This window comes from Culex quinquefasciatus, chromosome 3, assembly GCF_015732765.1.
Source record: "Culex quinquefasciatus strain JHB chromosome 3, VPISU_Cqui_1.0_pri_paternal, whole genome shotgun sequence".
NCBI classification, from domain to species: domain Eukaryota; kingdom Metazoa; phylum Arthropoda; class Insecta; order Diptera; family Culicidae; genus Culex; species Culex quinquefasciatus.
The window spans coordinates 161,985,440-162,000,108 of NC_051863.1; the positions used below are offsets into that span (position 1 = coordinate 161,985,440).

The 14,669-nt window shown below is 35.8% G+C and overlaps 1 protein-coding gene across 1 annotated transcript; it reads right to left on the reverse strand.

Annotated features, from left to right (window-relative positions):
* Window positions 1–2,199: 2,199 nt before the first annotated feature.
* LOC6037275 (RNA-binding protein 45) lies at window positions 2,200–13,315 on the reverse strand. The gene is made up of 6 exons (XM_038262070.1): window positions 12,690–13,315; window positions 7,849–8,524; window positions 7,620–7,787; window positions 7,269–7,558; window positions 7,002–7,204; window positions 2,200–4,416 (listed from the first exon to the last, which is right to left on the reverse strand). Exons 1-5 carry the CDS (start codon window positions 12,987–12,989, stop codon window positions 7,130–7,132), a joined length of 1,509 nt encoding a protein of 502 aa, XP_038117998.1. The 5' UTR covers window positions 12,990–13,315; the 3' UTR covers window positions 2,200–4,416; window positions 7,002–7,129.
* Between the last annotated feature and the right edge of the window lie 1,354 nt (window positions 13,316–14,669).

Consider the following 14,669-nt stretch of genomic DNA (forward strand, 5'->3'; position numbering starts at 1 on the left):
TGGACCACCCAACGTCCACCATATCAAAAGATGCCTCTATTGACCCTGATCATTTGTCCCGAAGACACCAAAACTCTAAATCTTAATGTGTGGCCGCTATTTCGGTTTCGGACCACTGTGCTGTGCTTGTAAAAGGAATAGAAAAAACTTTTAGAAAAAGTGAAAATTAATAGAAATGTTCACAAAAAGTTGCTCTACTCGTTCTCTATGACACAAAAGTTGCGGATTTTTGTCCCCTAAAACATATCAAAAATCTCGAAAATCAAAAAATATGTATTTTGGGAAATTGAGTTTTAGTGAAAAAAAAGTTGATAAACAAATCTGCAAATTTGTTTTCCGTGTACCTATTTTTTCACAAGGCCTCAACAATACCTACAACTTTGCCCAAGACACCAAATTGATCAGAAAATTCACTCAACAGTTACAGCTGTTTGAATATTTACATACCATTTTTGTATAAACAGCATCCAAAATTGTATGGAGACTTGTATGGGTGAACCAATGACACAAAATAGCTTATTTGGTCATAGGGAAGGCCCCCACAAAGCTTGAACCAAATCAAAAAATACAAAAAAAAAAATAAAAATTGTCGAAATCGGCCGATTTCGTAGATGAATTTAAAAATTCATGTTGTATTATTTTATGAAACTAACAACGTAGAAGTATATCCCTGGATGTCCTGAACAACTCTCCTACACAGAAAAAAATATGTAAATTTACACAGCACGTAATTACTGTTTCTTATGTAAACTCACTCAATGTAATGTTGAAATATGATGTAAAGAGTAAAAAGTCATGGAAATTACTCCAATGTAAATCTAAATCTAATGTAAATCATGAATCTAATGGAAACGTTGAGCATGGAAACTCAAATATGATGAATTTCTACCCATGTTCGGCTTCCTGTAAATTCCTATTTAATGTAAATCATATATCCAATGTATTTCTGCCAAACGCTGACTTCAAAACTACCCGAACTAAAAATAGTAATATTTGGTTCTCTTTCTATCGCTCTCATACTTCGCTGGCCCACTGCCTGAGCCTCGACCTGTACAAGTTGATGCTTTAGCCGCTCGTTTATAAAATGCGAAGATGGCTCAGTCGGCAGCGGGTAGCAGCAGTAACACCAAACATTCTACCCGTCGTCCGTTCGATTCCAGTCCAGCGTTATTCCACTTGGCCTTCGACGAGAAAGTGCCCCCTACCTGTTAAACAACTTTATAAAATCATAATTTCCTTTTGCTGCCCGCTCCTCTCATTTTAAAATAGAACATAGGCCACACCCTTTTCCTACTGCAATCCAAGTCGAGCTTCTCATTCCCATTGGCCAAACTAATGTAAATTTCAAAACTAATGTAAATTCCAAAACTAATGTAAATTTTCAAAACTAATGTAAATTTCCAATGAATCTAATGTAAATTTCCAATGAACCTAATGTAAATATACATCATTTATCATGATACCTTTTGGTACATGATAAATAATGTAAATTTACAGAAATATTTTTTTCTTTGTAACTAAATAATGTCTTCTGAACTTTTCTTTTCTGAACGTGAGCTTCATCAAAATGGTGGAACTATTATGTTTGTTTTGTAATTTAATGTTGGCAAAACATTTGAGTTTCACTTATTATTTCAAAACCCTCCTTTTGAAAACTCTGTTTCTTTTTTGTGACGCACTTTAGCAGTACGGTACTGTCTTCGAGAGAGTTGTTCTGAGTTGGCTATACTTATACGGTTTTAGGTTTAACAAAATAATAAAACATGAATTTTGTAAATTCAAAAATGTGAAAATGTAAGTTTTCCCATAGTAAATTCCATATAAATTACATTCGCTTTGCGTCAATCGTGGGTTTAACCCATCGCTCCAAAATTTTGGGAGGTTGTAGGGGACCTCAAAAGGGACCCAAAAACGGTGTTGCTGATTGGATTGTTATCATTTTCAATATTCTTATACAACTCGATTCTACCCTAATGGTGCAGTGCAGGCAGTTGCAGTTTGTTCACGGCAACGACATTTTTGCGAGGACTTCGGATAATCGAATAAGGACTGTATTTACTTTACGTTTTCGGAATGGCTGTGGCAGAATTGTCGAATTGCATACCAAATCTGTTCAAATAGATGCAGACAAATTTTTGCTCTGTATCAACAGAAAAGGAATTAAATTTCTCAAAAATAAATAAAAAAAAAAACACTTGAATCTACTAAAAACTGTTGGCAATTCTTTATTTATTCTGATGTCTTCAATACACTCTTACGCATATATACTAAATATACTTTTTTCCATGTGTTGTATATATAATAGCTATAGATCATAATACACTGTCGCACAAATGATCGCATTTATGCTTGCTTTTTTTTATGGTTTGTCCAATGTTTCTTCAATCAAACAAATACGAAAAAAATACCATTCAATGGAACGAACCCGATCACTGTCTCAAGAAACACATTCCTTCGCCACCGCGTCGCGCACAAAAGTTCCAAATTTTCTTCCACATTCCTCGAGATTCACACGCGAAATGTTATTTATTTGTGAAAATTCTCAAATGGAGTCAAAATGATTACGGTTAAACCACACACGATCGATCTTCTCCTCATTTTGTTCGGACCTTCCACACTCACTGTTCTTTTTTTCTTATTTTTGATGAATCGCGAGCAAAACAAATGATTTTTAGTGCTTGTTTGTTAGTAAACTTTACTAAGCGTTTTTTTTTTTGTTCGATACCAAATGACGGATGAAAAGAGAGTATTACAATTTTGAGATAAACGACGCAATAGAAAAAAAAAAACAAAACAAGTATAGAAACGGGACTTACACCACTAACGATTGTTCGCGTGCTGATTGGGATGTTAGCTTGGCAAAATTGGAGCTAAGGTTAATGTTTGTTGATATTCACTTATGGTTAAAATATGTCTATTTATGTTGTTAAATGAATGATGTTTTAAAAAAGGGGTAGTAAAAATAACACAAAAGAAATCTTTGTCGTTGCAATTCTAACGTAAAATTCTTGTCCTTTTCTCACCTTAGCGCGTAAATATAAACAAAAAAGACTAATTTTCGCTTCTACGAGCGATTCAAATGTACTTTCTGATGCGTTTTTTCTTTTTGTAGTTTGCGTCCACAGTAACGTTACCATTCTAGTAATTTGTGTGTATGTGTATGATGAATATTTTGGTAGTAGATGTGAATGTACTTTCGTTTCAGTGTGGGTACGTTAAACGGATGAAGTCGTTTATAGGATAAGTTTGCGTGCTGCGCAGTAAATATAAAATCTTTATTTATAATTTTCACTGCACTCTCCTCATTCTTCCCTTTTTATCCCTACCATCAAGTTATTCAAATGTGATCTTTAGTACAATTTAGTGCACGCAGCAGCAGCAGCACTCTGTGCAAACTAGTAATCTCATGAGCTTTTTGACAGCAAGTTTGCTGTGGCGCTAGTCCTAAACTTGAAGTATGTAAAGTTTCGAATAAAAGTATGGTCAATACCGTTTAAAAATTGTACACTAGCTTAATATTCGAATGCGATTGTATCGGTGTTTGTTTGTGTGTGTGTGTTTGTTACAATGAGTTAAGGGGTAAAAATTGGGTTTCAAGTCCAACGTAGCAATAGTAAGAAGTAGTAGCAGAAGTAATAGTACTAGTTTTGAGTAGGTAAATAGTAGCGGTAGGTTTTCAAGCATGACAAAAATACGTTCTTAACGTCTAGTTAGTCGTAAATATGGTGGATTTTTGTAGGTATTTTCTGTTTGCTGCTGCCCGCCCTTCCACTCGCTAGTTTTGTTTGAAAACATAAAAATAATCTTAGTTCCTAAAAACGGATTTGTATGGGTATGTGTGTGTGTGTAAGTTGCGTAACTTAGTTCCTCAGTAAAACGTACTTGTACAGTTGTTGCCAGCCACAAATCCTACCCAGTTTTGTGTGTACGTGTGTGCAGTTTTGTGAAAATATTGTTCATCTCAGTCCCAGTTTACGTGCGCACTCATCACATGCACTCTTCCGTTTCGCAAACCCCACAACACTCGCGTGCTTCTTCTTCCAGGTCTAGTGTGTCTGGCTAGGTCTGCGGGTTCGGGATGTTGGTTGGTCCAGTTGGTCCAGGTTTCATGACGTTCAAGCGTTTCTTATTTCGTACACACACAAACACGACCGATGGGAAATCATGAAGCATGAAGTCGTTACGTTTTGCGTTGCGTTCTGCGTTTTTTTCTGCGTTCTTGTGATGGTTGGTTTTTTTTCAGTTGTTGTTGCAGTCCAAGCGGTCGTCTTTCTGGTAGGTGATCTGGGGCTAGGTACTTGTTTTTTTTTCAATAGTATTTTCATCTTATTTTGTTGTAGTTGTTGTTGTTGGGAGTACTGTACTGTAGTAGGGTTTGTTCGTACGTCTCTAGCGTAAGGGTAGGTATAAATAGTTCTGCAAAAATAAAGTTGTTATTTTGGGGTGGGTTCGAAAACATTACAGAGAGCGTAACTAAAGCTTATGAATAAGAGGGGAAATGAAGTGGTTTTCGCAATGATTGTGTGTTTGACAATTTTTTTGCAAGCAAATATCAATTTAAACTACAAAACATAAACACTCTTTCGGAACAGCTTCAAATGCAGCGTTTTTCTTTCTCTAATTCAAAAGGTCAAAAAAATAGTAAAAAAGAATTGCAGACAACCCAAACAATATCTGATTTTAAAAAATCAACAAATTTAGATTTTTTTACAATTTCTGGACCCTGAATTCAGAACCATCATTGCCAGTAACTGCCCCACAAGTGAAAGACACGATCTACCTTAAATTTTAAAATTCTTGATTCCCTAATTTCTTAATTGTTAAAATTCTTAGATTCTAAAATTTTATAATTCTAAAATTCTAAAATTCTGAAATTCTGAAATTCTAAAATTCTGAAATTCTAAAATTCTAAAATTCTAAAATTCTAAAATTCTAAAATTCTAAAATTCTAAACTTCTAAAATTCTAAAATTCTAAAATTCTAAACTTCTAAAATTCTAAAATTCTAAAATTCTAAAATTCAAAAATTCAAAAATTCAAAAATTCAAAAATTCAAAAATTCAAAAATTCAAAAATTCAAAAATTCAAAAATTCAAAATTCAAAAGTTCAAAGTTCAAAATTCAAAGTTCAAAGATTCAAGGTTAAAGTTCAAAATTCAAAATTCAAAATTCAAAATTCAAAAATTCAAAGAGTTCAAAATTCAGGGATTCAAAAGTTCAAGGATTCAAGTTCAAAATTCAAAATTCAAAATTCAAAAATTCAAAAATTCAAAATTCAGGGTTCAAGTTCAGGTTCAAAATTCAAAGGGTTCAAAATTCAAAAATTCAAAAATTCAAAATTCATTAAAAATTCAAAATTCAAAATTCAAAATTCAAAAGTTCAAAATTCAAAATTCAAAAATTCAAAATTCAAAATTCAAAAATTCAAAATTCAAAATTCAAAGGGATTCAAAGATCCTAAAATTCTAAAATTCTAAAATTAAAATTCTAAAACAAAATTCTAAAATTAAAATTCTAAAATTCTAAAATTCTAAAATTCTAAAATTCTAAAATTCTAAAATTCTAAAATTCTAAAATTTAAAATTCTAAAATTCTAAAATTCTAAAATTCTAAAATTCAAAATTCTAAAATTCTAAAATTCTAAAATTTAAAATTCTAAAATTCTAAAATTCTAAAATTCAAAATTTAAAATTCTAAAATTCTAAATTCTAAAATTCAAAATTCAAAATTCAAAATTCAAAAATTCAAAATTCAAAATTCAAAGAGTTCAAAATTCAAAATTCAAGGATTCAAAAATTCAAAATTCAAAATTCAAAATTCAAAGTTCAAAATTCAAAAATTCAAAATTCAAAAATTTAAAAATTTAAAAATTCAAAAATTCAAAAATTCAAAAATTCTAAAATTCTAAAATTCTAAAATTCTAAAATTCTAAAATTCTAAAATTCAAAAATTCTAAAATTCTAAAATTCTAAAATTCTAAAATTCTAAAATTCTAAAATTCTAAAATTCTAAAATTCAAAAATTTAAAAATTCAAAAATTCAAAAATTCAAAAATTCAAAAATTCAAAAATTTAAAAATTCAAAAAATTTTAGATTCTAAAATTCAAACATTCAAAATTTGAAAATTTTAAAATTCAACAATTAAAAAATAAAAAAAACTTCAAAAATTCAAAAATTCCAAAATATTAAAATTTAAAAATTCAAAAATCTAAAAATTCAAAAATTTAAAAATTCTAAAATTCTGCCGGGACCGTGGTGTAGGGGTAAGCGTTGTTGCCTCTCATTCAGTCGGCCTGGGTTTGATCCCAGAAGGTCCCTGTGGCAAATTTAGAAACGAAATTTGTCTGATCACGCCTTCCGTCGGATGGGGAATAAATGTTGGACCCGTTCTAACCTAAAAGGTTAGGTCGTTAGCTCAGTCCAGGTGTAGGAGTCGTCTCCCTGGGACCTGCCTCGGTGAAGTCGCTGGTAGACAGTTGGACTAACAATCCAAAGGTCGTCAGTTCGAATCCCGGGGTGGATGAAAGCTTAGGTGTAAAAAGAAGTTTGCAATTGCCTCAACAATCAAGCCTTCGGACACCTAGATTCGAGTAGGAATCTCGTAATCGAGAACGCCAAGGCAATGCTGTAGAGCGAATTATTTTATTTTTTTTTAAATTTAAAATTTTTTAAAATTCAAAAATTCTTAAAATTTTAAAATTCTTAATTCTTATTTTCATAAATCAATAAATTATTCAGTTCAAAAATTTTTAAATTCAAAACTGTTCAATTCTTAACTTGGAAACTTCTCCAAAAACTTCCGAGAATTTAACAAGAATACTCTCCCACGCAATTATATTTTTCCACTACTCTACAAGACCGCTGCCCGGTGAAGTCTCTGTGGACTCTGCGTGAAATCCACCCACGCCGCGGCACCTAGAGAAAGAGAGAGCACAAAGAACGGGGACGAAAAACAAACCTACGCAACGGTTACGACATGTGGTCTCCCTCTTTTGCATTTACCTTGTAGTTGGGAAATCCTTTCAGGGCGTGGTTCTCGCGGCATTCCCCATGCGACGATGCCCCTGCTTGATTGCGCTCACGCCTGGAGAACCTGTTACACTCTGCATGCAGTGACACAGCTTCTCCGCTTACTCGTTGTCCATGCGCTCCTCGTGTCGCATGCGCTTCCTCCGGTCGTTGCTGGGCTCCTCGGCTTCTAGGACCTGCGCGGGAGAAAGCGTTGCTTTAATATTTGATATCTTGGGAATTACCGACGTTCGATCTTACCTTTAGCCGGACGTTCAGAATTTCGGCACCGTGCAGCGTCTCCATCGCCTTTTTGGCGCTCTTTTCGCTGGCAAATTTGGCGTAACCGCAGTTCTTGTTCGGCAACAGATACACGTCGATCAGGTCGCCGAACCGGCAGAACGTTTGCTTGAGCACACTCGTGGGCAACGCCTTCGGAATGCACACGATGAAGCAACGCTGGGCGACGTCCGCGTTCGGGTTGGCCATCGGCAGGGGTGCCGGCAGCGGCACGCTGCAGAACGAGGCGTCGCGGTCTGCAAATTTACCAGCTATTGAACAGTAGTTGGGTTATTATTTGGATGTTTTTTGGTGGGCGACTTGTTTACTCACCACCTCCGTTGAATGGGTCGTTGGTGGTCATTACGCCGACCGTTTCGTGACCCAGTCGGATGATTAGACGCTCCCCGGGCGGATACTCCAGACCGTGGATCTTGTCCCGAGCGTACATTGCCGACTGGGCGTTGTTGTAAACTACCGTAGCGGTAACGTTGCGATTGTCTGAAAGAATTAAACAAAGGTTGGCCATATTTCTACAGCGAACAATAAATCAAAAACTCACTAAAATCATTGTTGATCTGACAGTAGTCCAGCCCCGGAATGATGTCAAACAGACGCCACAGCTGGTCCTGGTTCAGCGACGGACTGCACAGCACCGTCAGCGTGGTCTCCGTCGGATTACCGACCTGTCCCTGACCACCGCTCGAGTATCCGCTACTGTTGAACCCAAAGTTGGCCGACCGGTCGTTGCTGATGCCCGGACCTCGTCGATCTCCCGATCCCATCGACCCAAAGCTCATCATCGGTCCACCGGAGCTTCCCATTCCGCCGGATCCACCCCGACCGCCACCACCACCGCCTCGTTCGTCGTTGAACCCGTTTGATCCACTTCCACTACCACCCCCAAACCCGCCAAAGTTGTCACTCGACGACACCGAAGCATTCCGCGGCGGCTTCGGCTCGGCAAACACCGCCTTGTACTTGGCGTCGCAATCCTCGAAAGCCCTGGCCGCGTGCGTGAACCGGCTAAACTTGACGTACGCGAATCCCTTGCCCTCCTTCGTCACCTTATCGCGGATGATGGTGACGTTGTCGATGGTGCCGTACTGGCCAAACTCCTCACGCAGGGACTCCTCCGACATCTCCTTCGGAATGAGCACAAACAGCCGCAGATACTTTTCCTCCTCGTTGTCCGTCTGCTTGCGCGAGCCCTGCTGCCGGTTAGCCGCCACGAGGACCTGGTGGATGGGAGGAGTTTGTGTTACAAAGGTACTCTAACATTCTATTGCCTTTCTTACTAAAGAAAGGTATAGGTTTTAGTATTGTCCGAGTGTGATAAAATTTCGCTAAATTTTGTGTCACAAAGTCCTCGGCTCCCCTATTTTCGATTTTGATTATTCTAAATGCATTTGAAAGCTGGTGTGCTGAACCCGAACCTTTTTGAGGTCGAATTTAGAAATATCAATCAGTTTTCGGATGTGGCAAGATTTTTCAACGAATTACACAGTTTTTAACAGAAAATTTGGTCAAATTGTTTCATTTTCAAATCTTTTATTTGTTTCAAAAATTGCATTTTTTGAGCTCTACAACCTCTCAAATTTCCATCAAGATTCATAATATAGCTCTGGAGTTATCCGAAATTTCTTTCTACATCCATAGTATAGACCATGAGTGAGCATCTGAAACAAATTTGACATCTATCGGCAATACCCATCAATTTTAAAAGCCTTTCTTACTAAAGATAGGTATTGGTTTTACTTTATGGCTGAACATCATTTCCATCTTCGTAAATATTACAATTCAGCATGACTTTTCAACACTAAAACACCAAGTCGACAAGTGTCTAGTTTAGCTTCGAATACTGGTTCGAGAATGCTGGCGCATATATTTTGTGGCTCGAGATATACTCGTTTTGTAGTAGCTTGTCTACCGATATTTCCTACAGCATGTAAGATGTCGTAGCATTTTGGTTTCTTTTACCCTGTCCATTTGTGCATTACTGTCCAATGTTTATGCAAAAACTTTTGTGACATAGGACATTCATCCGGCTACAATCAATTTGTTTCCCATGTGCTTCTAAAATCGCTTGAAAGTAGGCTTCATGTTTTCGTGACTTTGCAAGTTTATTTTTCGGAGTACATTGGATTCCAATAGGATTCTAGAACTTTCTAAGCTTTTTATCGTTTACATCGTTTTTAAGATTTTCAATGCTCGCGACGCCAATGGCTATCTACCTAAGGTACTCGCGATTGAGTGTGTAGCGGTGCGGTTGTAAATAAAAATAGCTATCTCGGACTCTGTCACTTTCGTAGAAGCTGAATGGCACTCTATCTCACTCCAGGAGGGATTAAATCTGGTTTTACAGGTTATAATGAAAGAAATATAGTAAGTATTTACAATACATTGTATGGAATGGATAACACATTAGTTCAACGCATAATTGTCCCATTACTTTACGTTTTTACAAGTCGACTTCAATTTGTATTATTGATTTCAATGAAACTTTGTGCAGGCGTTCTCTATTTCGGTATTTAAATACAGTACTTTTTCGGTAACTGATCGTTGTTAAACTGGGTAAAAAAAACAAAGCAAACCGAAACTGCGAGGGGCTAATGGATGCAAAATCATGTTGAATGAATAAATAAAAATATTTTTTAACTTTTTATTAATATCAAGTCACAATTAAAGAAATATGAAAAGTAAACATAGTGAATACCGAGGTGAATAAATTTAAGTAACTTTTATTTTTATATTTCATCGGGAACATATTATGCATCGGTAGACCCCTCGTAATTTATCGTTCAGCTCAATCAGCGAGCAGCATTCGTTTATTTCATGCAAAATGATTGAAGAGACAAATCCTCCGAACCTATTTGTAATAAATTAAACCAACATGTCATGAATTCAATTTTTTTCAATACCTTGCATACTTTCAACAAGTTTTTCATTTGTATACAGTCCAGACCCGATTATCCGAAGGCCTCGGAAAAATTTCACATCGGATAATCAAAACTGCGGATAATCGAATCACGAAAAAAAAAGTTTTTCGCTGTCTTATTTTGGGACCATCCATAAACCACGTGGACACTTTAGGGGGGGGGGGGGTATGGCGATTGTCCACGATCCATACAAAAAAGTTTATTTTTGTATGGACAATTGTCCACGAAGGGGGAGTAACAGAATCCCAAAAAAGTGTCCACGTGGTTTATGGATGGTCCCTTTTGAATGTCGAGCTTAAGTATGACCCCTAAACTACGCTAAAGTGATTTACATTTTTTTAAATCCAAGATGGCGGCCAATATGGCGGTGACGAAATATTGATCAAATGCATTTGGTTATTTAGTAAGCAATCAGCTATTCAAATTTGACTAAAATTGGGTCGCAGAACTCAAATTTGATGTTTAGAACAAGAAAAAGAAAAAAAAAAACGAAAAAAAATATTTTTTGTTCGTGATTCGATTATCCGAAGTCCCATACAAACCTTCGGATAATCGAGTCTGGACTGTACTAAGATCGAAAAAATATGGATTTCATTCGTTTTTTAAGCTTTCCGATAACAGAACACTAGGGTGTAATAATTACTAATATGGTTGTATGGAAAAAAATAAAGTTGTCAAAATTTAGTGAGCAGTTTTTTTTGGGTCCTAAAATACACCCCAAAGTTTGGGAACGATTGGTTTAGTTAACACTTTGCGCAAAGCGATTCACTTTTCTACAACATTCCATTTCAGAGCATCCGAATATGAGTCCGGTTTTAATATAGCATGAAACGTGGATTTGATAAATATCAAAATCCAAAAAAAAGGTTTTCCTCATACAAATTTATATGGAAAATATAATCGCTTTGCGCAAAGTGAGGACTAAACCAATCGGTTCCAAACCTTGGGGAGTTGTTTAGAGCCCTAAAAGGAACTGAAAAAGTGCTGTGCTGGAAAGTCGATTTTGATATTATACCCTACTGAACACCTTAATCTATTAGGATGTAAAAAAAATGACTTTTTGGCGGACATTTAGGGGTTTGTTCCGCTGGGCATACTAATCCAAACATTCAATATTACGTCTTTTTGAAATGTTAGTCTTGATTCAAAAACATTGAAAATATTATTTTCGGAAAGATTGTAAAATTTCACGAATGTTTTATATTTTAATATTGAAAATCAGACCATAAGTTGCTGAGATATCGACTTCGGAAAATGGTGGGTTGTTTGGGTGAGACTCAAAAAAAAAAAACAATTTTCCTGTTGATAAATCTTTGCATGGCAATATCTCAGCAACTAAGGGTCGTATCAACAAAGTTCAAAAAAACAAAATATACCTAGAGAGTTTTTTTTTTGCGACTATTTTTAAAAAAGTTACCTTAAAATGGCTTTACATAACTTTAAAACTGTGCACATTATCAAAATTTCACTGAAGTACTTTTTGATTGTAAATTCAATTTTACATATAAAAATAAAGTTGAAAAATTTTACGACCAATATTTCGATTTTTGAAAAGAAAAAAAAAAATAGTTTTGATTCAAAATTCATAACTCGGTCAATTTTTTTCACATTCTATAAATTTCTGAAAAGTTGGTCTGAAACATATAAAAAAAATAAAAATAGTGTTTTTTGCAAATCGAATTTTAGTGACAAAAAGTTAAATTAAAAATCTCAATTTTTTTACCGTGTATTATTTTTTTCAGTGTCCATACCTACAACTTTGCCGACAATACCAAATCGACCAAATAATTCCTTCGAAATACAGATTTTTGAATATTCATGCATAATTTTTGTATGGACAGCTGCCAAATTTGTATGGAAAATTATATGGACTAATGATGCAAAATGGTTTCTTTGGGCATACCAAAGGCACCAAAAAAGGTTCAGCCGGATTAAAAAATCAAAATTAAAACAATAAGATTGATTTCGATTTCGAATTTTACCCGATTTTTTGAGGATTTTGGCAAATTTCCCACTTTTTTCGATTTCCCAACTTGAGTGACAGCCCTGAAGCTTTTACAATGAACCAACTTTTGGTAAAGACTATTCTAAAACATCCAAAAAACAAAAAAAATATTTATTAGATTCTATAGCTCTAGCTCATGTTCTCATGCTGATTTTAACTTCACAGTAAATTTTTGTTTAAGCCTACTTTGCTGAAGTCTTTCATTCTCAAGAAAAACTTGTTTGAATAACAATCCGCCTTCTTCTGACTGCTACAGAGTCACGATTTGGTCCTTTTTTAGGTAGCAACACACAAATAGGGACAGCATTTTTTGTGGATTTGTTGCCACTAGAAAGCACATAATTCAAGGCAAAATTATAAACATTTAGCTAGATAAAGCATTCAGGATGCACTTTTTTCCATTATTGTTATTATTATTCTCTATTGATAAAAGTCTGAATTGTCAACCTCTGTCCTTACCTTAATGGGCCTCGAATTATCCCCGATGGTTTTGCCGTTCATTTCTTCCAGCGCCTTCGCCGCTTCCGACGTTTTCGAAAATTTGATGTAAGCCACCCCCTTGGCGTCCCCCGATTGCCGATCCTTCACAATCCAAACCTCCTCAATTTCCCCAAACTTGGAAAAGTGCTCGCGCAGGTTTTCCTCCGTGACCGACTTGGAGCAGATGATGAAGAGCCGCGACATGGGCGGAATGTCCGCCGGACTTTTCTCATCGCTGAAATTGTTACGGCTCGATCCGCCAGATCTTCGGTCAGCCATGTTGTATTTTGTGTAGTGGCCTGCTGCTACTGTTTTTCAACGCGCTTGCTTTTCCACCACCCCACTCACAAGAGAGTTCGATTCGTTCGCAGGAGGCCTTGTCCTAGAAAAACCAACACAAATCCGCTAGGCCGTGAACTAATTTAGCCGGGTGTGACGCGGGACGAGCTCAAAGGACAGCACGGACCTCCGGACCAGGGACAAACACGCACGACGGAAATGCGACGGAACAACGCGACAGGTAAAACTTGGACAGCAGAAGAAAAAAGTTTGCGACCCTTCCAGATCAGTGACACGCGAATGAATGAATGGAAAATTCGCGTCACAGCCAGAGGTACAAGAAAAGATGAATGACGGCGAACGTCAGTTGAAGGAGATTCACAATGACATCAGTCATGTCGGATTTACAGAAAAATGTATGTTTTACAGAGTTTTAGCGACAGTAATCTGTGATCACATTTTTTTTTTACATTAGATTTTTCTGTATTTTTCAATTTAGGTAGTTAAAGAATGTTGTTTCAAAGCGTCCGGAAAGCCAAAAATCCACACAGCAAATTTTTTTCGCTACCTACAGACGGTGAAATCTATCGAGAAATTAAAAAGAGAGATGTGAGCCGGTAACATGGAGTGAAACTTTCACAGCTGTCATGGAATACTTCACAGCAGCTTGACAGAAAGTTTAACTCCATGTTGCTCTTTTAATTTCTCGATTTGATACATATTCAGTACAGACTTTTTCCGGTGATGTACAGGAAGAAATGTGGTAACCCTGGAGGTACATGAGAAGATGGATTCTGTACTTATCTTCAGGCAAATAAAAAAATAAAATAAAGCATTTATACGAACATTGCTAACAAACTAACAAAAATTATAATTTAAAAAAATGTTTTGCCTTCCTCACCTTACTGAGGAAAGGCTATAAAATCACTCGAAAAATGAACTTATTAATTCGACCTCGTTAGTTAGATAATCGAAATACCTTTCAAATGAGCTTAAAACATCGAAGATCTGACTTCAGATATTGTGATGGAAATATTTTCTGAATTTTCCATGCGAACTATCGTTGAATAGGTTTTTTATCAGACCTTGCCGATGAGCCAGAAATATGAAAGTCTGTGAACTCTATCAAAAGAAATGAGTAATAAAGTTGATTTGTCAAACATGTTAAGGGGGAATGTTGCTATTTTTACTGATTGTATTGACTTTATGAATGTGAGTAAGGCACCAATCACCTAAAGGTGGATTAAGTAACGTTTTTGTATATTTTTTCTTGAACCGAATCATCAAATAAATTTTACCATGTCGAGGAGCGCACGGTAGGGGAGCTGGGGGTAAGACAGCCAGGCGGGGTAAGACGGCCACAACACTGTTTTAATAAGTATACTAATGAATATTACTAAAATGTTTAGCAATACTGTTCCTCATGTTAAATAATGCCTATAGAGTCACCTTTGCCAAAAATATTGTTTGAAATAGTATAAAAATAGCTCAAATTAAAAAATAATAATTTTTGAACTTGAAACTGGATGTAATTTTCATGTATTATAACTTACGCATTTTTGTTAGACAACAATACAATATGTCAAAAAAGTATTTACACCCCTTGGGCACTATGCACATTTTGTGATGAAACATGTAACAATTTAAAGTTTGACAGGAACCTAGTCCTACGTTTTGTTC

Bases quoted from the DNA above. Each gene is read 5' to 3' on its own strand.
- LOC6037275 (XM_038262070.1), bottom strand. From the start codon at position 12,989: ATGGCTGACCGAAGATCTGGCGGATCGAGCCGTAACAATTTCAGCGAT. The intron at 8,525-12,689 runs GTAAGGACAGAG...CCCATCCACCAG, and splicing joins ATAATTCGAGGCCCATTAAG to GTCCTCGTGGCGGCTAACCG. The intron at 7,205-7,268 runs GTAAGATCGAAC...TCTCCCGCGCAG, and splicing joins TTCTGAACGTCCGGCTAAAG to GTCCTAGAAGCCGAGGAGCC.